The 26,130-nt window shown below is 43.7% G+C and overlaps 1 protein-coding gene across 1 annotated transcript in view; it reads right to left on the bottom strand.

Annotated features, from left to right (window-relative positions):
• LOC122796501 (anillin-like) overlaps positions 1-26,130 on the bottom strand; it is a gene marked incomplete at its 5' end in the record, with an annotated part of 1,089,678 nt that overhangs the window by 333,627 nt on the left and 729,921 nt on the right. The window contains 1 exon segment of the mRNA XM_044065033.1: positions 1,782-1,817. Within this exon segment, the coding sequence (XP_043920968.1) occupies positions 1,782-1,817 (36 nt within the window).

The following is a 26,130-nucleotide window of genomic DNA, read 5'->3' as shown; positions in this document are numbered from 1 at the left end:
ATGTAAAAAAAGGCTCTGGGTACAGTGCTGACGCCACAAAGCAAGAAAATAAAGTTACTTTCTTGGGTTTTAACCTGAAAAACTCTCTGCATGCTCTATGAAAACTTATCAGAAAGCGGGCATCCGTCATACCTAGCAGGCCATCGTGGAAGATGCCCTTCATCAACAGAAGAAGCAATTGCAGAATGGGTATTCTTAACTCCTCAACTACCACACATTTGTTTAGACTGGACACACTTAGGAAAAGTCTTTACTAGCTTCTCCATCAAGGGGATCAGAAATATTCCGGAGTAAATTCCTTCTCTTAAAAGGGTTTAAGCCTTTATTTTCTACTGCTTTGCAAACAAAGTGCCTAAGAATGAGGCAGCATGTTGCAGCCGATTACTTGGGAAAAGAGATGCTCAGGGAAAGAAGGAATTCATCATGCTGTAAAGTGTAGCTTGTGCGACTGATTTCCTCACTCTCTTACCTACAGACAGAAGAAATTAGTTTTGTTTGAGATCATCCAAACAAAAATCTTTGGGAAAGGAATGGGGGCTATGGACTGCTGGGCTGTGTTCCGGTGCCTACTGAACTGGCTTCTCTTACCATTCTAGGACATGCATTTATTTTTTTCCCCTCAAACTGACTGTACCTACCTGCATTATCTATGCTTTGTATGCTTCCTGTGAACGCCCTGGGGAAGGGTGCAGCGGGTATGAATGAGGACTACATAAATGACAACAGCTCTGCAATATGCATCCATTATACCACACCCACATTTGCTCATTCACATCCCCCTCTTATATGCTGTCTATCTTTAATGCCCAGGGCTAGTAATCTGCTTGCTTCAAGATGCCATACTACTACTGGACAATGTGGGCTTGATAACTGATCCTCAAGTGGCAGGAGCATACACTTCTGTCAAGGGTTCTACTTCAGTCAATAAGCAAATTAAGGAGACCAGTTATGTCTGATTCTGCAGCCTAGTAACACAAAATACAAAACAGAGCAGCATGGGTCAGTCCGGATTAAAGCAGCACACAACAGCAGGTCGAGTACATTGTATACTGGGAAATGCAAAATAAACAAACTGCTAACAGAGGAGATGCTGGGGGTGGGGGGATAGCTTAATCTCTTTGATATTTGCAATGTCTGAAATTAAATTACACAAGAACAGTGGACCCCAGTACTCCATTAATCACTTCACTTATTCCTCATATTGTACAGCTTTCACCACAACCTTCAGTATCCCACCTGTCAACTATGATCCAGCCCTGTTCCTCAGCATCAATCCCACCACAAGACATGCAGTTTTACAAACTTTAAGATACACACCTGCCTCAGATTATACAAGGTATGAAGCATTCAACCTTATTGCATGTCTGACTGCATCAGTCTTTACCATTTTAATTTTAGGCTATATACTTGTTGATCGGAATTACTATGCAAATAGAGTTTATATTAATTTATTTGGAGTAGAACACTTATCACAGTGAATGCATTTCAAATTCATCCCAGAGACCAGGGTAAACAGATAAACAAAAAACAGCCTTGCAATTATTTATGCAGCAAAGAATAGTGGATATAGTACTGGAAAGTAGGATAACAGATAAACAGAGATGACTATCTGATTCTTTAGGTGATGTTAACACATCATGCAACTGAAAATTTTTCTCTGTCATTTATTTAGATATTAGGTTGCATTTGTTGCAAGGAAAAATACAAGTCCCACCTTCATATATTGCAATTATAATTAAATGATACAAGAGCAACTTATTTTCAAATGCAGTATTACTTACTGTAATGGACGTCAGAAGTCTTTTTGGAGTAATTGTCTGTAAATTAGGAAAACAGTATTATTTGAAAAATAATGTTTATAAACTATTTTTACAATCTGTATAGAAATGTTACTTTCTAATAAGATGAACCTAAAACATTTTTAAAAAGTCAAAATAAGCCTACATAAAGAGAAATATTAAGATATTGGTATTTTTGGGGGTGTAAACAATCAACCTACCAAGTTTTAATAATTTAGAAAAAGGTAATATACAATAAGACACACGGCTCTAGAAGAATGCAATGCATTGTAAATAATGTTTCAAAGTACATTACAATTCTCAGACTGCTTAATTTGCAAATCTAAGGGTAGAAGATTCATTTAGAGGCTTATCAAAACTAGCATTACCACCACCAAAATAATCTTAACATGACAGAAAATCCAACGTCATATAATCTACTGGCTGCCAGGGAACATTACAACTTACCTAGTCCTTTATTTCTTATCGCAATACCATTCCAACATTCTGTGGTATGTACAGTTCTCAAAGAGCAGATTTGCAAGGTCTGTCTATGTTTATCAACACATTATTTTACTTCCATCACTGCTGTTGCTGGTCCACACACCTTCTAGGTAGGATGCGTTTCAGTAGCAGGCTCTCTTCCTCACAGCTCCAAGGTTGACTTTTCTGCCAGTTGTAAATTAAGTGCATCTTGAGCTTTGTGCATTTTTTAAACTGTGGGCCACCCAACACTTGTTTTCTTAGGATTATACAATGCCTTCCCAACACTGCCCTTATCTGTTTAATTGTCTAATGGGTAACATGCAACCATATAAGCTGCCATAGCCTGATTACTGTTTCCCCTCCACTTTTGTATAGCTGTTACAAAATACTTTTAACTCGCTGTACAGCTCTCTGGTGGAAAATTACATCGTGAATGCTTGTTTATACTAGAGGCTGAATCTGCTCATGAATGCCCAATGTGTGCCCATGATGCCATATTAGGATACCAGGCCTTTACCAACCCTATGTGCATGAACAGATGCAGCCACTTGTCATGTCACAGCATTATTGTCAGTGCAGTGCATGCAGAATAAAGTCATCCAAGCAAAATGAAATACTCACAGTGGTGCTTAAACATTTTCTTAATTTAAAAATACAGCAAAAAAACACATTAGCAGCTGTTACATCCAGCACTGACTAAATTGAGCTAGCAGTACTGAACTTAATTTTAATTACTGCATTCTAGACAGATGGCATACAACCCCACCAAAATAAAAAAACAGACAAAACTCACCCTTCTCAACACCATACAGAAACAGGAAACTAAGACCAGCATGCATGTGCAAAACATTAGTGATGGTCTCAGATGGCCTGCTAAGGACATTGAATTCAGATACAGGATGGGTTTAGACAGTTCCTTTGTGGAGTGCCTACTGCCACCAGTTACATGTGGGCAAAGCAGCAGTCCTCAGAGGTGTGGCAGCAATATCCTGTGATTCGGAAACATGATAAAGCCAGAAGGAACAGTAGCTCATTAATGGCTTATGTGTCAAACACTATGCTGTTACAGTAACCATGCTAGTGTTCTCTGTACCAACTTGTGGAGCACAGTTACACAAGCACCTAAAAAAAACACACACATGATAATCAGGTGCACATGTGCACACAAATACCCCCCCCCCCAAGACAGAAAGCTGCAACCATCCACCTCACTCTCTCTCAAGGGTAACAGCAGACTCCTAGAGTGACCTCACAAACGTAGCTATTATACACTCAGATTTTTAGATATAAACTCATCTCTTCCTTCAAATACTTCAGAGTTTTGGAACATCTCTGCCATAGTTTTTATTTAATTTTAAAGGTTCATAGAAAGGTACTCTGTGTTTGTTTCCCACAACCCAGTAAGTGTGAATAGTGGGTTCATTTCTGATTTGAAACTTTAGATTTTCGCTCAAAGTTTTTGATGATGAGAGTGCTTGATAGAAATAGCTTGACATAGATGGGTCGCTTTGTTCCCTGTGACCAGAAATCTAAGACAGGAGCCTCTGTCCTGTTGTGGTGACAAGTATTGTATTCTAGGCGTTAGCGGGGGGAGGAGGATTTCAAAGGGCATAGTTGGATGTGGAGCAGTGATCACCCATAGCATCCTCGATATTTTGAGGAGATCACCTCGAGAGTGGGATATGAGATCACCTCAAAGCTCTGGTATTTGACAGATCCATCTGAGAGTCTGACTCCTCTGCCTGTACATCTTCCATCTTGTCTGTATGGATACATGTCAAAAGAATAGGAGCATTGTACTCTAGGATGTATGATCTGCAGTGTCTAATGAAAGGCCCATAGAAAGGGTTTTCCGTGATTTTTTTTCTTTGGTGATGCCTTGCATAGTGAGGAATAATGGAGAGACTACTGTGGCGAGACCCTCATCAAGGAGACACTAACCAAGACTCTAACTACCTCTCTTGCATGTGGTTTGGCACATGGCAGGTTTGTTTACCAAAGCAGATGACAAGGTACTGTTTACAGAGGGGATGACAATGCACTTTTGACATTGACTTGAATGACACCGATCTGACAATACTCTTCCATCTCCAGTAAGGCCCTTCTGTAGGATGTCTGTAGGATGTCCACATCATTGTGGGACTCCTAATATGGCTAGTCACCATGCGAACCTCGCGTTTACTAAACAGGAGAGGCACCACAGAAGTAACCTCCCATGAGTGAACACTAGTTTACCACACCATCCACTGGTTCACTGGTTTGAAGTTTTCAGTCAGATTTGGGAGTCTTTACAGTGTAGAGTTCAGTCAGGAGTCCATCAGTCAGTGTAGGGATTTAGGGTTTTTGGGTTTTTTAGCTAGTTTAGTGAGTTTAGGAAGTTTTGAAGAATGGGGTTAAGGGTTGATTGTAAGGTCATGCTAAGCTGAGTCCTCACTACCTCACTAACCACTTTGGTGACTGCCTCAAATCAGGTCCAGGTGATCAGGATCTTGATTCTGGCCAAACTGGGTTAAAGTAGGGGTGGGTCCATGGAGGTTACCAATGTCCTGGTTCTCTGTTTGAGTTCCATGATGATATCGCCCATGGCCTTACAGACTAATAGGGCGATCAGTTCTGATCAGTGGTGGCTCTCTCCCCTTTTGTGGATGGGGGAGCTGATACTGTGGTGCACCCAGTGGGCACAAAGCCTATGAATGAATGAATGAAAATGAACATGGTGCAGGTGGTGAGGCCGTGCATCCTGAAAATGCAGCGTAAATGCAGCCTGGGAATGTTGTCCAGTCTGTTTTGGCTTGCTTTTTTGCTTTAGAGAGTGCAGCTGTTGTGTGTGTGTGTGTGTGTGTGTGTGTGTGGGGGGGGGGGGGGGGGGTAAAGTTAGCACAAACTATCTGCCAGGATGATGTTGGCAATATCAGTTGGTTCTGTAATTTTCTTGCCGTTGTGCTGTAACTCAGAGCAGATCTGGGTGTTGCCATTGAGATTATTGACATAGCTGTAGAATGTTTTGTGGTTGTTCCAAGAATCAGTGGCAATTGTGTTTTCGTAGCTAGCTCTGGAGGATCTTTATAAGGGATCTCAGCTTCTTACTGAGGCTGACCAGGGAGCTGCTCCGCTCATGGGATTTTACTCTCTTTTGCAACAGTTTCTTCCTTCTTAAAACAGCACACCACTGAATACACCAGATGAATGCTGCCTGTCACCCAGTTTAAAAAGCTCTTAGAAGTAAAATCAAGTTGGAGGTTGCAGGAGCAAAACAGGTCCAAAAAATGAAGAGTATCCCAAGACCAACTATGTAAAAAGAATGAGTATTAATTTATAGATGAGTGCTTTCACTGTTAACACAGCTTCTTCAGATCTAAGTTAAAATAAATAAAAACTTAAAATGGTTCTTTTGTATGATCACCTCTAGTGGTCAAACAAGTAATTACAATGAGGATACATATAATGAATGAATAACAAGTTGGATATACAGGGAGCTGCTCCGCTCATGGGATTTTACTCTCTTTTGCAACAGTTTCTTCCTTCTGTTGTAGAGTTTGTTTATGGTAGGGGACGACCAGATTGGCTTTCTTTTTTCTTTTTTTTTTGGAGGATAGCGTCTTGGTTCTGTTTGGGATAGCATGATCCATGCACTTGCGTAAGTGCTTACAGAGTGCATTTGTGTAGGATTCAGCAGCAGTAACTGTATTGTCCATCTGCATGGGTGTCATGAAGTTCGCCACTTCTGTCTTAAGAAACATGAAGTTGGCTTTGGAGAAATTGTTTACCGTGGTTTCCTTAATGGGGGAGTGGGGGCTTGATGTGGATATCTAGGGTGATTAGCTTACGGTCGGACCTGACCAACGAAGAGTTGACTTCAGGTGTGGAGCACCGGTCACTCATGCTGGCAATGACTAGGTCTAGGATATTGTTGTCCATGGTGGGGGTGCGGACAGGTAGATCCAGGGCATTGGAATTTATGAATTCCAGAAAGCGTTGAGTGAAGGAGTTGGTACATGAGTAGTCTTCCCAGTTAATGGCGGGGTAGTTGAAATTGCCCATTATTAGGGTGTTTGGTTGAACCCTAATATTTTCCAGTATATCAAGAAAAGAGGAGTGGGAATCCTGGGGCATGGTGGGGGGATCTGTAGCAAGCTACAATTTGGATTGCAGTTTTGCCCAGAGTTAGTTGCACTTGGATAACCTCGGATGCATTATGCTGAGCAACTAGCCTGGTGGTGTGGATATCCTTTCCTTAATGAATACAGACACTCCTCTGCCTTTGGTGTTTCGGTCCAGGTTAGATGGCCGAAAAGTGTGGTATGAGTTGTAGCTTGGTAATGCAGGGGTGCCTTGAACCACGTCTCAGTCACTGCACAGATATCAATGTTCTCCATTTTAAGGAACGCCTTGAGGGAGTGCATTTTCAGATTTAGACTTCTAGCATTGAGTAGCATTACCCTCAGTTTTTGCTTGCCAGTTCCTTCTGTGGTGGTGGATTTTGTTTTTTGAATCTTGCCTAAACATGGCACTATAGGGGCAACAAGAGCCTTAGCCAGTATCCAGAATCCCAGGGGTGACAGATGCAGACCACCTCTGGCAAAGTTTCGTGATCTGTCGACCATGTCGTCCCAGGCAGACAGATACTGGATCCCCTTAGAATGACACCAGAAGCTTAGCCAATTGCTGAAGTCATTAATTTTGTCCTTGTACTGCGGTATCATTCTGGGCGATGGCAGGATGCTACTCAGGGCTAGGGTCATACCTGCCTGGGCTACAAGATAGAGGAGAGCTTCTCACGTCTCTTTCATGTAGTCCAGGGAGCGGGGTCTCAGGTCATTCATGGACAATAACAGAGTCATATTTGTACTTGCTGTGGAGTGACCTGAGTGCGTGGGTTATGTGGCGGATCCTGGCACCAGGCAGGCAGCTAACATTCTCCTTGTTTAGCCTGGTGAGTGGACATCATTGTGCCTGACTATAGAGTCACCTATGACTAGTGTGTTGGGTACATTTTGTCTTATGGGCTGTGGTTGAGTGGCACACTAAGTCTGTGGGCTATGTGTCATTTGGGTTTGGCTGGGGGGGTGGAGGTTGCTTGGGTTTCTGCTTTGGAGGTCTCTGTTGCTTGAGCAGATTATTATTGAGAGCCTCCGTGAATGTTTTTGTGTTTCTGTGTATGGATTTTGGTAGTGTAGTTTTATTGGGACTATGTGATGAGTGTGGTGTGGTGCAAGTGTTTACCTTCTCCTCTTGACTGTCAAGTTCAGTCTTGGTTGGAGAGAGCTTTACCTCCAGATTGGCTAGATAAGTGTATCTCTCACAGTTTGTAGTGTTGGGTGGTAGGAGGAGAGGGATGTCTGTGTACATGAGGAAATAACTACATTGCCACAAGATGCCCAGATTAATCAGAAAGACAGGAGAGAACACTGGAAGCTGACCCTTGGACATGCCTGAATAAAAAACTATTTTCCTCTAGACAAGCGAAGAAAGTGAGTACAAGAGCTGTTTTTCCTCTAAGCAAGTGAGGAAATTGAGTACAAAAACAACTTTACTCTAGGTAATGAGGAAGGCTGAATGCTGTAGTAATTTGTAGCTTGTTCAGAACTTGTTGTACACACTAAATAAGTCCTGAGCACGAATAAGCAAATTCAAGTGCTAAAACTAAGAATCTGTATCTGAACTAGACTAGTTACACGAGAGAAACAAGTGTAAATGCGGGCTTTTAAATCAGAAAGTTGAGAGATGGAAAAACTGCCCAAACGGCCAATAATAAGAAGTTATGTACCTACCATAATGTTCCATGTTAGTTGTCTTCTACTCGCCTTCTTTCTTGCTGGATGGGTTCGGAGCCGATCCTCAGCTCCGACTCGGCCAATACTAAAGCTCGAGAGTTAATTCCACCGGCTCGAGGCTCCCCTGTATCCCACAATGCTAGGCGGTAACTACTCAGATCTCGTTTGATAGCTAAACCAAGCAGTTCTGGTCTCCACAGTATGGAGAAAAAGGAACCCACCTCTATATAAACCTGAATGTAAGCTACCACAAACATAAAAGGGGGAATAGAGGTGGTAGAACATGTGGGAAGGAAAACTCCAAAGGAAGATCCCAAAATTTCCTATTGGTCTGTCCAGGCTAGGGGGAAGGAGGGCGGGACGCAAGAAAGAAGGCGAGAAGACAACTAACATGGAACGTTATGGTAGGTAAATAACTTCTTAATGTTAAGTTGTCAATCTCGCCTTCATTCTTGCTGGATGGGATCGCGTCCCTAGCACGTTATTCCGGGTGGCCTATCGGAACAGACTCTTGAGAAAAGTGGAACCAAAGTTGGCACGGTTTCTGGAGGCCATATCCAATTTGTAATGTAAGATGAAGGTATGAGGAGAAGCCCAAGTGGCTGCTGCACAAATGGAATCTATTGGCAGCCTGTCCTGAAAAGCTACAGATGTAGCTAATGCCCTAGTTGAATGAGCTCTAGGTCTTGAAGGCAGTTTTTGATGTCTGATTTCATAGATGAAGGTAATTATAGAGGTAAGCCATCTTGAAAGGGACACTTTAGTAACTGGAAGGCCCAATTTCCCTTCCGCATAAGACAGGAAAAGCTGATCAGATTTCCTGAACTGTTTAGTCCTGTCTAAATAATATCTAAGTTGGCGGTGAACATCTAGAAAATGTAACTTTTGTTCCGACCTGTTGGAATAGTCAGGGAAGAAGACGGGGAGATCAATCGTTTGGTTCAGGTTTGTCTCAGAGGAAACCTTAGGTAAGAAGGACAGATTAGTCCGGAGGGACACCCTATCTTTGTGGAAAACTAAGTAAGGAGGACGACTGCACAGAGCAAGAAGTTCAGATACCCTTCTAGCTGAAGCAATGGATACTAGAAACAGTGTTTTCCAACTTAAGAGGGCATGAAGCCGCTGGCTCGAAAGGGGGGAGAATCAAGGATGCCAGAACCAAATTCAAGTCCCATTGAGGTGGGGGATCTTTGATTGGGGGCTTGAGCAGAAAAACACCTCTTAAAAAGGCTTTGCAAAGTTTATGGGACATGATACTGGAGTCTGAGACACCTACATGAAAATTACATATAGCAGCTAGTTGTACTCTACTGGTAGATGAAGAGCCTAAATGAAAGAGCTCTGCCAGAAAGTCTAGGATAGACTGGATAGGTGCAGTGAAGGTGTCTATATTTTTTGATGCTGCCCAAAAGGAAAAACGTTTCCACTTACTATTATAAATCTTCCGGGTAGAAGATTTGTAAGAGGCTATCAGGATGTTTCGGACCGAATGAGAGATTAAGGGAAGCCTGGCTAGGGTAGGAATTGGAGAAACCACGCTGGGAGGTTGAGAGAATGAAGGGAGTGGTGCAGCTGGCCCGACTGGTGGGTCAACAGATCTGGCACCGGGTCCAGATGCCAAGGCTGCTCCAACAGGTAATGATGGAGGAACAGAAACCATATCTGTCGAAGCCAGTAAGGGGCAATGAGGATCATTGTAACTCTCAAGGCGATAGCTTTCTGAATTAATTGAGATATCAGTGGAAAAGAGGGAAAAGCATACAGAAGTCCCCAGGGCCAATCGTGGACTAGAGCGTCTCTGGTGGGATGGCCTGGTAACAGGAAGAGAGTGAAGAAGTCGTGACACTTGCTGTTTTGGGGAGTAGCAAAAAGATCGCAGCAAGGCTGGCCCCATCTTTGGAAGACTTCTTCCAGCACTGATTTCTTTAGACACCACTCGTGGGGCATGAGAATGGCCCTGCTCAACTTGTCCGCAATCACGTTGGACTTCCTGGGAATATGCGTTGCTATAAGAAAACGCTGAGAAGAAATCGCCCACTGCCACAGTCTGAGTGCCTCTCGACATAAGGGGTAAAATCTGGTTCCGCCCTGTTTGTTGATGTACCACACTACGGACATGTTGTCCGTCTGAATTGCAATAGTCCCTGTGGGAAGAGAGTCCTGAAGGGCTTGCAATGCTAAAAGCACTGCTCTCATCTCTAAGACTTTTGTGTGCAAGTGGCACTCGAAAGGTTGCCACATGCCCTGGACTGTCCTGCCCTGATAATGCCACCACCACCCGATCAGGGAGGCGTCCGTTGTCACCGTGGCGACTGGGGGGGAATGAAAGGTTTGCCCTGGAGAACCTGAGGTGATGTGATCCACCAAGACAGGTGATTCTTGCATGATTGAGTTATTAATATGATGTGAGACATCGGGAGCTGTTGGAAGGACCATTGGGTAAACCGCATCCATTGGAGGATCCTCATGTGGAAACGAGCTAAGGGGAGAAGGGTGATAGTAGCTGCCATGAGTCCTAATACCTTCAGGACTACCCTGGCTTTGACCTTGTTGCATTGTAATAGAAGGTAAACTTGTTTGCGGATATCTAACACTCTTTGCTCTGTAAGTCTGGCGGAAAGATTAAGTGTGTCTAAGGTGGTGCCTATAAAGGTAATAGATTGACAAGGCGACAAAGCAGATTTTTCGAAATTTATTGAAATGCCTAGAGCTTGGCAAGTTTGGATGGTGAAGTCTCTGGCTAGAAGCAGATGATGTCTGGTGGTGGCGGTAAGGAGCCAGTCGTCTAAATATGGAAACACCTGGAATCCTTGACGTCTCAAGTGAGCCGCGACCACTGCCATGCATTTGGTAAACACTCGGGGGGCTGTAGTGAGACCAAAGAGCAGGGCTCTGAACTGGTAGTGACTGGCTCCCAGCCTGAAGCGGAGAAACCTCCTGGAGCGTCTGTGCATTTTGATATGGTAGTACGCATCCTGAAGGTCCATCAAGCACATCCAATTGTCCTGTCCCAAGAAGGGTAGAATGGACTGTAGCGTGACCATCCAGAATTTAGTTTTTTTGATATAATTGTTTAACTTGCTGAGATCCAGTATAGGTCTCCAGTCCCCTGTTTTTTTTTGGTACCAAAAAGAATTTGGAGTAGATTCCGGATCCTTGCTGGTCTACTGGGACTGATTGGATAGCTCTTTTTGATAGCAGCTTTGATATTTCTAGTGCTGCTTGTTCCCTTAGACTGGGTGGAACGTCTGGAAGGGATCCTTTGGGTTGGGATGGGATGTGAATGAAGGGAATTTTGTAACCCTCGGATATGATTGACTGTACCCATTTGTCTTGGGTGAGGGAAAGCCAGGCTTTTGGGTACAGTGATAATCTTCCCCCGACTGCCTCCGAAGGTGGACAGCCAGGCAGCTCCTCAGGGATGCTGAAAGGGTTTATCAGAGAAAGTTTCTCTGCTACCCTGGTTTTGCGGACCTCCTCTGCCTCTAGGGCGGCGTCTATTGTTATTCCCCCCTCTGCCTCTAGAGGGGAATCGACCTTGTGTGTCAGATGAGACTCCCTGAGGTTTGCGGAACCACATTTTTCCTCCCCTCTGACCTTTTAGATAAGGTCTAGAAGGGGTAGAAAAACGGACTCCCACGGCAGAGAGAGTCTTACCTTCCACCTCGCACCTAGTCAATGTATCCTTCACCTGAGGACCAAACAATGTTGAGCCATCAAAGGGGGAATTGGTTAAGGATGCCTTGAAAGGGCCCACAAAATTGCATAGCCGCATCCAGGCGTGATGTCATAAAGCTACACCTGTGCCTGCGGCCCTACTCGCCCCATCAGCAGCATATGAGATAAGCCGCATGGAGGAGTTAATCGAATTCAGGGTTGCCAACTGGGAGTTCATTTTGTCTTGGAACCCCTCAGCTGTTGGATCCTGTATAGCCTCACCCATATCTTTGAGCAAATCTCTCTGGAGACGGGTGAAGTGACACAAGTAGTTCAGCGACCGCATTGAAAAGGTCGCTGATGAAAACATCCGCTTACCGTACCTGTCCATGGTCCTAGACTCCTTATTAGGAGGATGGACAGGTACCGAAGAATCGGCTAACTCCTTCTTAGTGGCTGCGGCCACCACCATGGCATCAACAGAGACACCTTTTGATAGAAACTCTCTGTCCTTAGGGGCAGTAATACATTTTGACGGCCTCCTTGGGGTAGGTTCCACTGAATCAGGGGCCGTCCAAGCCTTCCTTGCCACCACTTCCACAAGGGGGTCAAAGGGAGGGGACACCCAGGAGGTGGAAGGGCGAGAGCCAAACGCCTCAAGGTAAACTGACTCGTCTTCTGAAGGGTTTAGGGCGGGTCAGTTCCCCCTCTGTTTCAGGATTTCAAGGATGTCAACAAAGGAGACATCCTCAGAGGGGGACCAAGGGGAACCTTCAGATTCCTCCAAGTCAGTGTCAGAGGTGATGGACTCAGGGGAGTCAATGTGCTTCCTCTTGCACTGTCTCTTCCGAGGGGGTTCTCCTTCCGGATCAGGAGAGGCCTCGGAAGAGGAGGAAATTCCCAATGGGGAAACCTGAGGAGCTGGCTCTCTGCGGTCTGATACAAGGGGATGGGTAGAAACCACTGCAGGCACTGAAGAGGGAGGAGCTGACGGAGCCGACTGTGGGGTAGACACTGGGTCTAGCACGCTCCGCATGACCTCGAAGGCACCCCTATCAGGCAAGGCCGGAGGTCCCCGCTCCGAGGAGACAAGGACCCCCTGGCACCGACAGGGACGGCTCAGAGGCCGATGTCGGAGCCGAATTCAACAGCGCCGACGCTCCGAGAGGGAGAACAGGGTCAGACAAGGGTCCGATGCCACTCGCCCCCTCGGAGCCGACAAGGGAAGCCCGGCGCAGAGATCCCTCCAATGAGGAAATCGGAGCAGACGACGGAGCCGAAAGGGAAAGTATCGGCTCCGAAGCACCGACAGCCACGGCTCCGATGAGCCCCGGCTCCGAACTGAAAGGAGTCGGAGGAGGAATAAAATCAGGGATGGAAACAGCCGCTGACTGTTGAGTAGGGCTATGCAGCATTTGGGCCAGAGCCTCGGACTTGAGAAGTCTACTCACCACCCTTTCTAAATCATGGTCTGACAGCCTGGAGGACCGAAAGGAATGAGACCTATGGCTCCGTTCTGATAGAAGAGGAGATCCCGGCGCCGAATGGATGGAGCCGATGGAAGGGGACCTAGACCTCTTCTTTGAAGGCGGCTCCGATAAGCCTATCGGAGCCGACTGAGTCTTGTCGGCCTCTGCTCCAGCCGGAGCAGAGGTGATGGTATGAGATTTGGAAACATCGGCTCCAGCCGGAGCCGATGTCGAAGTCGTTTTAATGCTTCCAGTGGACGTCTCTGAAACTGGAGCCGACGGTCTGGAAGTCTTAGGCTTCCTCGACACAGACTGGGTCGGGGGGCCTTCAGGCTTTAACAAGCCACGGAGAATTAATTTATTTTTGCGTTCCTGCAGGACTCTAGGGCTGAATGCATGGCACAGCACATGAGTCCTGCAGGTGCAAAGGTCCCAGGCAATATACACAAGTGTGACCGTCTGTCAGAGACATTTTCTGACAACACGAATCACACTTCTTGAAGCCTGAGACCTTGGAGTCTTTAGACATCCTAAAGGCTGAGTGAAGAAAAACAAAAACACAACACACAGACACACCCTTAACCCAAATAAAAATCCAGTCACACTGAAGGACTAGGGGAAGGAGAGGGAGAGGGCCAAAGGCCTAAAGTTAAGAAGGGAATAAAAAGGGAATTCTGACACAAGAGGGGGACCCGATTTAAGCTAATGAAATACTTTAAATAAAACTATACTAAATGGAAAGAAATAGGGGTTGAAATAGAAGTTTCTGAACAAGAAAACTTACTAACCTGCCAGAGCCGGTAGAAGAAGCACCTTGTCAGCTAAGCAGCAAACGAGATCTGAGTAGTTACCGCCTAGCATTGTGGGATACAGGGGAGCCTCGAGCTGGTGGAATTAGCTCTCAAGCTTTAGTATTGGCCGAGTCGGAGCCGAGGATCGGCTCCGAACCCATCCAGCAAGAATGAAGGCGAGATTGACAACTTAACATCTACAATTTCTGGGCCAGAACCACTCATGTGGTAGATAGGTTAACTAGTGCTTACCACTCCCACTGATGAGCTAGAAAGCTTCCCTCCAGCACAGAAAGGCTTGGGGGGCTCAGAAGCTTTCAAACAAATCCTGGATACAGCAAATCTGTATCTGGACTGGACTAGTTACAGGAAAGGCAGGAACAAGCATGCATTTTTTGTTACAGTTAGGGAGAACAGAGGTGGATGCTAGCAAAGTTTTTTTCTTCTTTTTTTGTGAAGGAAAGGGAGAGAGGAGAAGCAAAAGATAATTCAAGGTTAGGAAACTAAGTGGGTTGGCCTTCTCAAATGTTCTCTCTGTATTAGGTAGAATGAGCTAATGACACTAGACTGGAAGGAGTGTCCCACATCAAATTTACAGTAGGGGTGGGCAACTGCAAAGCCACCAAGTATCAGACCCTGTAAGGCAAACAATTTTAGTTTAACCGTGCAGGATTAGTTAATAGCAATAAAATACAGTGAAAAATATGCAGCAGGCAATAAAAAGTGCTATATATAAATTGCTAGAAGCAATTACTAGTAAAAACAAGCAAAACAAAAAACAGGATACTTATTGTTATATATCTCAGATCAGAGTTGTAGTCAAAGCCCCTCCTCCACTTAGCTCAGTTTGTATAGACAGAAATCCTCTCAAAGTTAGGGCTTAAATACCAGAACACACAACCTTAAACAACTTAAAAAAAAAAAGCTCAAAAGAACCAAGGAGTGCTTACTCCAAGCCCTAGACCATCCAACCTCAAACAGCCAGCAGCCAATCAACGCAATCCTGCCACAAAGGTAAAGAAAGTCTTCTGCTAATTCAAGATGGCCTGGTCATGTGCTCAGAACAACCCCTGCAAAAACAAACAGGCCCAGAGACAGCAAATCTGAACTGGGACAATACTACAGCTACTAGCCTAAAGTCTTTTAGACAGTAAACACTACAGAAATGTTCATCACAGCAGAACAGGTGTGAGCCACAAAATGAAAGTTTTTAAGCAACTAAAGGAGCAAGGAGACTCTACAGAATGCTTTTAACTGCAAACAAATCAGTTATATGATACACTCCTTGGCAGGAAATCAGAACAAACCGGTTTCTTACCAGCAGCTTGCTGGGTCTGTTTATTTTGCATTTTAAAGAAGATTGTAGGGAAGCATTAAATCCCTTAGCAAACTTAGAGGATGAGAGATAACTTGAATCAGCTTACCTCTCACTTTTTAAAAGGACTTTTGAAGCATATCGCAAAAAAAAAAAAAAAAAAAAAAAAAAAAAGTTAATATGTACCATGCAATTTTTTACATCTTCTGGAAAGCTTTGAGAAAGCAACAAAGCAAACCTCCTCATAACAGGTCCAGAGGCAGTGGCCCTGAAAGTGGCATCAGCAAAATCACCATCACATTTCAAACAGTAGTCACTTGTTAAACAACCAAATTATACAAAGCAAATTTCTTTTCAGAAGAGGAAACCTATTCCACAATATTCCTCATATTCTTAAAAGAGGCACATATAATGTTTAATTGTATGAGCTTGACAGCTGAGATCAAAAGCTTTCCCATTATTTCACAAAGCGAGGGATTGGTATTACCCAAATACATAGCAACAGCAACCAGTACTAAAGCAACAGCTGCTGGGCCTGATCTGTGATGAGTATATAAAAACTTAAGACTGAGGAACTTTATGCAATCTCCTTTAATGGGGCATCATGCATAATACTTCCTTAAGGACTGTGAAATATCATTATGTTCCCAAAGAAAACGGATTCACTTTGGAACTAGTTTCAGGGACTGGCCAAAGGAAAGTTCTCCTCAGAATTTGACTTGGAAATCAGGGGAGATGAAACAAAAGCCTTCATAATTTAGTGTTGACCTCAGTTGTAGTGAAATCCTTTGTCTGGAGGCCTTGTCTGTTTCTTAGTAGCAGTAAGCTTTCAGAACTAGTTTAATCCAGCCAAAGTATTCCTGCATCTGTATTGTTTGGTTTCTGTCCTATGTTTTAAATCAGTTATACCTGTTGCTCAGGCTTTTGCAGAGAGAGATTAACCTACTGCCAGCTGTCATACTGAGAAAAGATAAGTGTTTATTCTCATTTTTTGTCTGCATTTTGATTTAATATCTCTGCAATCTGTACAACTGTACTTATTCTTCTTGTTTGTTCCCACACACCCTCCCTGTTCTTGTTTTGGTGACTCTGGAATTGCCCGCCCCTCCTGTAAGTCTCTATTTGAACACTCCTCCAGAGTCTATCTCATTTGCTCACTTAACCGAATACAGTGAGATCATATTCTGAGTCTAGTGTTCACTATACATAATACAGAGAGAAGATACACAATACAGAGAGAAGATTTGAGAGGGCCAACCCACTTAGGTTTTTCCTTCATCTCTCCTTGCACTTTAAAAAAAAAAAATCATCTGCTTTTACTGTATTTGTGTTTCCTCCATTATTTTGCTTTCGTCTCTTCTTAAAAGTACTCAGTTTTATTTATTCTGCTGCACTTATTGCTGCTTGGTAGTAGCCTGATAAAATTGTAACTGTTATTCTAAGTCTTTTGGTTTAAAGACTTGGGCTTCATACCGGTTGTTTTACATTAAGAAGGTTTGTGGGCTGCACTGTTGTGGCAGGACAGGTAGCTTACATCCTTCTAAGCTGGGAATTGCTGATTGAAAGCTCAGTGTCTGCTATTCTAAAAGTGTATTAGTTCTGGTTTAAGCACTTGGGCTTCAGGCCAGTTAATTCTACATTAAGAAGGTTTGTGGTCTGCACTCTTGTGGGAGGAGAGGCTGCATTCTGCCCTTCTGAGCTGGGAATTTCTGGTCACCGGCTTATTGTGCCTGCTTATTCGAACTGTTTCTTTCTGAAATTGGTGCGCCTTGTTGCTGTAGCATAGGACCAGATTCAGGCCTGCTGAATCTAGCTTTGTTTGTATAACTTGAGCACTGATCCAGGCCATCTTTTTTGGAGAAGGTTCCTCTGCACCCTAATAGCGGGAGTGTGCAGTTAGAACTTGTCTTACTGAAAACTGCTGGAACAGGGCTCAGTTTTGAGTTTTTTTCTGATTAATTGGGTAACTTGTTTAAATCAGATAGTTTGTTTTCTATTGATATATATATATATATATATATATATATATATATATATATATATATATATAAAAATAAATTTGCACTTTACTCATCTGCTTTTACTGTATTTGTGTTTCTTCCTACTTTATTACTAGGGGCATTGACTACAACTCTGAACTAAGATATATAACAATAAGCATATTTTTATGTGCATTTAAAGTGGTTTTTTGACTATCTGCTTTTTTTCTGGAAAAAAAAATTATATATATATATATATATATATATATATATATATATATATATATATATATATATATATATATATATATACATACATATATACACACACACACACACACACATATATATATATATATATATATATATATATATATATATATACACACACATATATACATATATATATATATATATATATATATATATATATATATATATATATACACACACACACACATATATATATATATCTATATATATATCTATATCTATATATATATATATATATATATATATATATATTTACATACACACACACTGGTTTTTCACCTTTCTAGGCTAGTATAGTCCAGTTTAGTACTGAATTCAGGGCCGAGGAGGTTTCTCTGTTCACCTGTCAGAGGAGGAGCTTTGAGCAGCCTATCTGTTCTTGGAGGAGTGGTTTCAGGTCAGATAGTAGTAGTTTATTGGCCATTTTGGGCTAATTTCTCTCTCTTTCATTTCCCTGCTATAAAAACCGCATTTGCCCGGTTTTGCATGCCGGGTAGCTAGGGTATAACTATTCCCGGCTCCACAAAGTCTCCTCTTCAATTTTTCCCTTGGAACTAGACAAACTTTCAACTTCAGCACTCAAGCCATTCATTTCTCAGCCCGGCACTTGCTCAAAACTCATAGCAAGCACTTATAAACCCTAGCACTACAGAAGGACAAGGCTCTCTATTCGACCTTACCAGCCATTCAGTAAAATAGTTTACTGTACCTATCCAGGCATGTCCAAATTGCAGTTTCAGGTGTACTCTCCAGTCCAACTGGTGAATCTGGGCATTTTGAGGCAATGTAACAACTGCCTCATGTACACAGACAACCCTCTCCTCCTACCACCAAACACGAATACATGCGAGAGATGCAATTATAGAGCCAAACTAGAGGCTAAGCTCTCTCAACCCAAGACTGGACCAGACAGTCAAGAGGAGAAGGGAAATACTGGCATCACGCCACCAGTCTCACATAGACCCATTAAACCAGCACCGGTAAAAAAAACACAACTATACAAAAACATACAGGAGGCTCTAAATAAAAATCTGCAAAAACAACAGAGCCCTCCAAAGCAGACATCCAAGCAACCTCCACCCTCCAACACAAACCATGAAACATACTTCACAAAACCAGTGTGCCACGCAATCACAGCCCTCAAGGCAAAATAACATACCAGTAATAGGTGACTCTATAGTCAGGCACACTGACGTCCCACTCACTAGGCTATTATGCAAACATGCAATGTAGATAAATCAAAAAACAGTAGTTGCAAGCAAATACACCATAAAAGAATACCCCAAATAGGTTGTATGATAAAGGTATTTGTAATAAGGTCTGTCCTAAGAATGGATGGAGGGAGGGTAACCTGGACTGCAGCTGTATGAGCACTCGAACATCTACATTTATGGCAGGTACAAAACTGTACTATGTTCATCGTGCATACAGCTGCAATCATTACAGATAGGTAGAATTCCAAAGCTAAGTAAGGGTGGTAGGTACTAATTGGAACTAGGAGGGTCTAGGATGCCCTGCAGGACTGCTGTGGCAAAGCCCGCTCTAGATTTTGAGTATAGTGGAAGGTGGTAGTGCTTGGAGAAAGTGTGCACTGAACTCCAAGTAGCTGCTTCCAAAATGTCCTTGGTAGGGACCCCCCTGAGGAAAGCTGCAGAGGTAGCTGTAGCCCTGGTGGAGTGGGATCTGATGTATACAGGCACAGGTTTTCCATGAAAAGAATAACAAAAGTGTATGCAGTGGGCTATCCATTTTGAAATTGTCTGTTTGGAAATAGCCTTTCCTTGAGCACCTGTAGCATAGGACACAAAGAGTTGCTCAGATTTCCTGAATGACTTTGGTCTGCAAGTAATAACGAAGTTGTCTGTGAATGTCCAAGGAATGTAGTAGCCTCTCTCCTTTGTTCTGTGGATTTGGGTAAAAGGTAGGTAAATGAATAGTCTGATTCAAAGCTACACTGGATACTACCTTTGGCATAAAGGTAGGATTGGCTCGTAAAGAGACTCTGTCGTGATGGAAAATGATGAATGGTTGCACAACCCTTCGTGCTGAGGTAATGGCCAGAAGGAAGGCTGTTTTCCACGACAAGTATTGTAACTCTGTTGAAGAAGCCGGCTCAAAGGGAGGCAAGGTCAGCTTTTCCAATACAAAGTTGAGGTCCCAAGCTGGGACCGGTGGTTTCTGTGGGGGTTTTAGATTTTTTGCCCCTCTGAGGAACTGTCTTAATAGAGGATGTGAGAATAAAGGGGGGTCAGTATTGTATTGTGCAGAAATGGCTGAAGCGTGGATCTTGATGGAGGAGAAAGAAAGGCCACTGTTTAACATATCGGCTAGGTACTGTAAAATGTAAGGTATATTTATTACCCAAGGATTCTGGCCCTTTTCTTCATTCCAGGTACAAAACTGTTTCCATTTGGCGGAGTATGTTTTTCTAGTAGAGGGTCTTCTGGCCTCCAAGATGACATCCTGCACTTCTTTGGAGAGGAGAGTCTGTTGGTAAATTAAGGTATTCTCCATGCAACTAGATGTAAGGTTTTGAGCTGGCTGTGAAGGGTTTTGTAGTTGTGCTGGGACAACAGAAGAGGAACTAGAGGTAGTATCCATGGTGGTAAGTGTGACAGGCTCTTTAGGAGAAGATACCAGTGCTGTCATGGCCAGTCTGGAGCAATGAGAATCATGTGAGGCCTCTCTGCTCTGGCTTTTAATAGAACTTTGGTCAGTAGAGAAAGAGGCGGGAAGGCATAGATTGTCAATGTTGTCCATTTGAAGGAGAGTGCGTCCACTTTCCAGGCCTGTGGATGATAGGTTCTTGAACAGAATTTTTTCAACTGGTAATTTCTGTGGGTAGCAAATAGATCTACATCTGGCTGTCCCCATGCCTGAGTTATCTTTGTGAAGACTTGAGGATGCAACTTCCATTCGTGTGGGTCTGTCATATTTCTGCTTAGGTTGTCTGCCAGTGTGTTTTCCTTCCCTGGCAGGAATTGGGCCTGTAGTTGAATTTGTAATTCCAGTGCTGTGTTCCACAGGGTCATGGCTTGCCTGCACAGGGGTATGAATGAGTTCCCCCCTGTTTGTTTATGTACCACATGACTGTGGTGTTGTCTGTCCTTATCAATAGCTGGCCTGGATGCCGTAGGTCTTTGAAGGTCATAAGAGCATTTTGCACGGCTAGCATCTCCTTTTGGTTGATGTGTAGGTGCTTTTCTTTTTGGGACCATTTTCCCTGAATACACTAATCTGCCAGGTGTGCTCCTCAGGCGTAGTCTGAGGCGTCCGTTGTGATGATTTGAGTTGCTTGAGGTACACAGAAAGGGAGACCTGTGTTTCTTTGGCATGCTTGAGCTCACCACAAACATTCCTTTTGAAGGCATGGAATGAGTGGTATAATTGTTTCCAAGCTGTGGCTGTGTTGAGACCATAAGTTTTTTAGGTACCATTGTAGTTTCCTCATATGCAGCTTTGCACATGGTATCAGTAGGATGCAAGATGCCATGAATCCCAGAGCCTGCAGGACTTTCCTTGCAGTTAGTCTGGTTAAAGTTGCCATTTTGTTGAAGTATTGAGACAGTTGCCCTTGTTTGTCTGGCGTGAGGTAGGCCATCTGGGTGGTTGTATTTAAGCTGGCACCCAGGAAAATTATCTGTTGAGCAGGTATTAGTTTTGATTTCTTTTTGTTCACTGTGTATCCCAGGTAGTTTAACAGTTTTATTACAAATGCCAGATGCTGCAATAGAATGTCCTTGCTGTCTGCTTGGATCAGGCAGTCGTCCAGATATGGGTAGATTTGTATTCCTTGTTGTCTGCAGAAGGCAATTACTGATGCCAGGCATTTCGTAAACACTCTGGGCGCAGTAGATAAGCCAAAGGGCAACACAGAGAATCGGTAATGGGTTGAACCTGCAAGAAATCTGAGGTATCTTCTGCAATCTTGTCTGATAATGACATGCAGGTATGCCTCCTTGAGGTCCCAACGTTACCAGCCAAGACTCCTTGCCAACATGGAAAGAAGCTGCTGTAATGTAAGCATCTTGAATTTTGGTACCTGTAGATATGTGTTTAGGATGGATAGGTCTAAGATGGGTCTCCAATCTTTGTCCTTCCTTGGTACCAGAAATAGTCTGGAATAAAAACCTTGACCTTGTTCTTTTGCAGGTACCTCTTGAATTGCTTTCATATCCATGAGAGCGGAAATTTGTCTTTGTGCCTCTGCCCATTGATTTTGTGGCAGGTTTGGCAAGCCTCTCATTTTTGGAAGGGTGTGAAAATGGAACTTGTAGCCTCTGTCTATAATGTCCAGAATCCATTTGTCTTTTGTAACAATGTGCCAGTTTTTTGAAAATAATGCCAGTTTTCCGCCCAAAGGTGCTGCCATTATAGCTTTGTTTGGCAGGCATAGGGAGAAGTCATTCTAAATGACTGTGGTCTATCTTCTCCACCTCTTGGGGTTGGTGCTTGCCACTGCCTAGCTCTATAAGATCCTTGAGGTTGTCCTCTATCCCTTGGGCGTCTGTATCTGCCCCTGTGAGATCTGTCCGTGGCTGGAAAGGACCAATTTGTTGAAGGCCAGTTTCTGCTGAAGCGTGGAGGTTGCACCTGCAAGAAATCTTTAACTGTTTGCATATATTTCGCTTTTTCCTCCATTTTCTTTAGTACCTCCTCAGCTTTAACACAGAACAATACATCTTTTTGAAGTGGTGCATCTAAAAGCTTTGCTTTGACATGATCTGGTAAGGATTGCTCTTTGAGCCAAGCATGTCTACGTATGACAGACCCTGTGACAGCAGCTCTACATGAGGCCTCTAAAGCATCAAAACCACACTGCAAGGTATGTTTACCCACTTGCTCTGCTCCATGCAACAAATCCTGCAACTCTTTCAAATCTGGTTGTTCTGTTTGTGTCATTTTGCTTTTCAGCTGAGATAAAAACTGTTGGTACTTTAACATATGAAATTGACAGTTTAATGCCCTCATGGTTAAAGTGGCTGATGTATACACCTTTTTCCCCCACCTTTCTAATGCTCTGGAATCTCTCTCTGAAGGTAAAGGATTTTTAGCAGTAGAGGCCTTTATCCCCTTGGGACCCTGTGAGATTGTTTCTGGGTCAGCAGTATGGCTTTTATAAAGGAACTGGTGAGAATCAGGAACCCGGTAATACTTGTCTGGTTTAACAGGAGCTGAAGGTAAAGAATCTGGATTAAGACTGACTTCTGCGTACACATCATCCAAAATATCTAAAACAGGAGGGATAGCCAGGGGCCTATGCTGGAGGAGCAGTAGAAATTCCCTGAGCCTTTTCTTGGAATCTGAGTAATATTGGCCTTCCCAGTGGAAGTGCTCCCTCAATGTATGCAAGGTTTCCCCAAAAGAGTAGTCCTCAAGGGGGGAGACCGAGGGAACAGACTCCTCAGCATCAGAGTCTTCAAAAGGGGAATAGGCATAATCCTGGTCCTCAGAATGGTCTGAGGTAATAGAAGCCTGGTCTGAGGAAGGGTAGTCTTCCTCCAATCTGGGTCTTTTGTCAGAGGGGGGTTGAGAACCCCTGATGAGAGTTATCAAATCCTCAGCCATTTTCAGCATCTGTTTTTTAGGCATGGGGCCTTGAGGGGAGGTCTGAGGACCCTGTTTTTTGGTTTTGATAGCAGCTTTAGATTTAGTGAAGGATTTAATAGAGAAGGTGGTAGGCCTGAAGACGCCTTCAGAAATGGCAGGCCTCACTAAATTTTCGGTTTCCCCGCCAAGAGTGTATATGCCGTGGGAATGGAGACTGAGGAGCCTGCGACCTCGGGAACTGAAGACACCGGGAAAATAGCTTCATCGGTAGTCAGGGGCTGCGTAGGCGCCTCGCTGAGAACCGGAGAACTGGTAGTCGGCCTAAGCGTGGTTTCGGTACTTGGTGCAGACCTCGGATGTTGGTCCTTGTCTCTGCGACTTTTGCCTAAAACTGGCGGAGTATCAGACGACATTATATAATTAAATTTTTTTCCAAAATAATGAAGGGCAAACTCCGCCCGGTGCTTAATAGTGCGTTTGTTGAACCTAGCACAAAAACGTCAGGCCGAGACGTCGTGGTCTGGCCCTAAGCAAGGTATACAGAAAGAGTGAAAATCCTTATGCGGTATTTGCTTCCCACAAGAAATGCAATTATTAACTTTGTCTGACATCGGTCTGAGGCAAGAAAAGTTTCCCCAACGGGGTACTTAGCTTTAAAGAAGACTTCGGCTGAAATACTGTTCGTAAATCTCAGGAGCTGGCCGACCGGCACTTGCGAACTGCTTCTGCTTCAGGCACCACGCGGCAAGAAAGACTGAAGAAAATGGTGTCGGCTGCCTCTTTTATACCCCTGCCGCACTGACGTCAGGGAAGAAGCGACGACAACCGACGCCGGACCTAGACTTTGGAATTCAGCCGACCGAGGACCCGCCTGTTGGCAGGATAACCCATCTGTAATGACTGCAGCTGTATGCACGATGAACATTAAGAAGGTTACTGTTAACTGCCTGTCGGGTGCCAGGATCTGCCACATAACACAAGCACTCAGGTCACTCCAGAACAAGTACAAATATGATTATGTCATTGTCCATGTTGGTATGAATGACCTGAGCTGTACCTCCCTGGACTACATGAAGAGAGACATGGAAGAGCTCTCTGATCACGTAGCCCACACCCATATGACCCTGACCCTGAGTAGTATCCTGCCCTCACCAAGAATGATACCACAGTATAAAGAAAAAAATTATCAATTTCAACAATTGGCTAAGTTTCTGGTGTCATTCAAAGGGGATCCAGTGCCAGTCTGCCTGGGATAACATGCTCGACAACCAACGCTGCTTCGCTAGAGATGGCTTGCACCAGTCACCCTTACATTTTCGTATACTGGCCAAGGCTCTTGCCACCCCCATATTGCCTTTTTTAGGCAAGGCTCAAATGACAAACCCACCGCCGTAAATAGCACAAGTAACACAAATCTGAGGGTAATACTACTCAATGCCAGAAGTCTAAACCTCAAAATGCATGCACTCGAGGCACACCTTAGTATGGAGAAAATCGATATATGTGCAGTAACAGAAAAGTACAGTTGTGTACACTTACCATAAATGTTGATGTTTGAGCGTATTCACTGTTGCAGTTATTACATTTGGGTAATCTGCTGGCAGTTTGCCCTCAGTCGGCCTGATTAACAAAGTCTTGGGTCCTGCGTCGGTTGCTGTCTCTTATTCCATGACCATACATACACACACACACACACACACACACACACACACACACACACACACACACACACACACACACACACACACACATATATATATATATATAGATGTATATAATCTAAAACACAAAAAATATACCTCCAAACAAAAGCAAATACACCAAAAAGGCTTTTAAGCATAGTAAAAAAAAAAAAAAAAAAAAAGAAGGAGAGGTATAGTAAGAGAAAAACAGGGGCTGGAGGGTGGGTAACCAGGACTGCAACAGTGAATACACTCGAACATCTACATTTATGGTAAGTGTACACAACTGTACTATGTTCTTCGTGTTTCACTGTTGCAGTCATTACATTTGGGTAGAATCACAAAGCTATGGTTGGGAGGATGGATTTATACAGCATTAGGAGCAGCTATAAGGCCCTGCATGACAGCAGTGGCAAAGCCAGCTCTGGATTTAGAGAAGAGAGGTAAATGGTAATGTTTGGTGAACGTATGAACGGCGCCCCAGGTAGCAGCTTCTAGAATGTCTCTGGTAGGGACCCCTCTGAGAAAGGCTGCAGAGGTAGATGCAGCCCTGGTGGAATGAGATCTGATCCCCTTGGGGATAGGTTTACCATGGTGCATATAGCAGAAATGAATACAATGGCTTACCCATTTGGAAATAGTCTGCTTTGGAATAGCCTTTCCCTCTGCCCCTGCAGCAAATGCCACCAACAGTTGTTCAGATTTTCTTAGAGATTTTGTCCTGTTTAAGTAAAATCTAAGTTGTCTTTGTATATCCAATGAATGCAAAATCCGCTCACCCTTGTTCTGAGGATTGGAAAAGAAAGTTGAGAGATGAACGGTCTGATTAAGAGCCACACTGGATACCACCTTAGGCATGAAAGATGGATTGGTCCTGAGAGCCACCCTGTCCGGATGAAAAATAATGAAAGGCTCCACTGCCATAAGAGCCTGTAATTCTGAAATCCTTCTAGCTGATGTGACTGCTAAAAGGAAAGCAGTTTTCCAGGAGAGAAATTTTACGTCTGCAGTAGCAGCTGGCCCAAAAGGAGGGAAAGCGAGTTTTTCCAAAACAAAATTGAGGTCCCAGGCAGGAGTCAGTGCTCTCCTGGGAGGTCTTAAATTTTTGGCCCCTCTGAGATACTGCTTTAGCAGAGGATGAGAGAAGAGGGGAGGTTCTGTGTTGTAGTGAGCTGAAATGGCAGAGGCATGGATTATTATGGAAGAAAAAGATAGGCCCTTGTGAAGCATCTCAGTTAAGAATTGCAGAAACAGGAATATTGGGCAATGTTGTGCTTATTCCTTGTGATTGGTTCCAGGCACAGAATCTTTTCCATTTGTCAGCATAAGATTTTCTATTACTAGGCCTTCTAGCCTCCAAAATGACATCTATCACA

Source organism: Protopterus annectens, chromosome 3.part0, assembly GCF_019279795.1.
Source record: "Protopterus annectens isolate FY-2018-M chromosome 3.part0, PAN1.0, whole genome shotgun sequence".
Lineage (NCBI taxonomy): Eukaryota > Metazoa > Chordata > Ceratodontiformes > Protopteridae > Protopterus > Protopterus annectens.
Note: the sequence above shows the minus strand (reverse complement) of the source record. Positions and strands in the feature narration are given on the sequence as shown.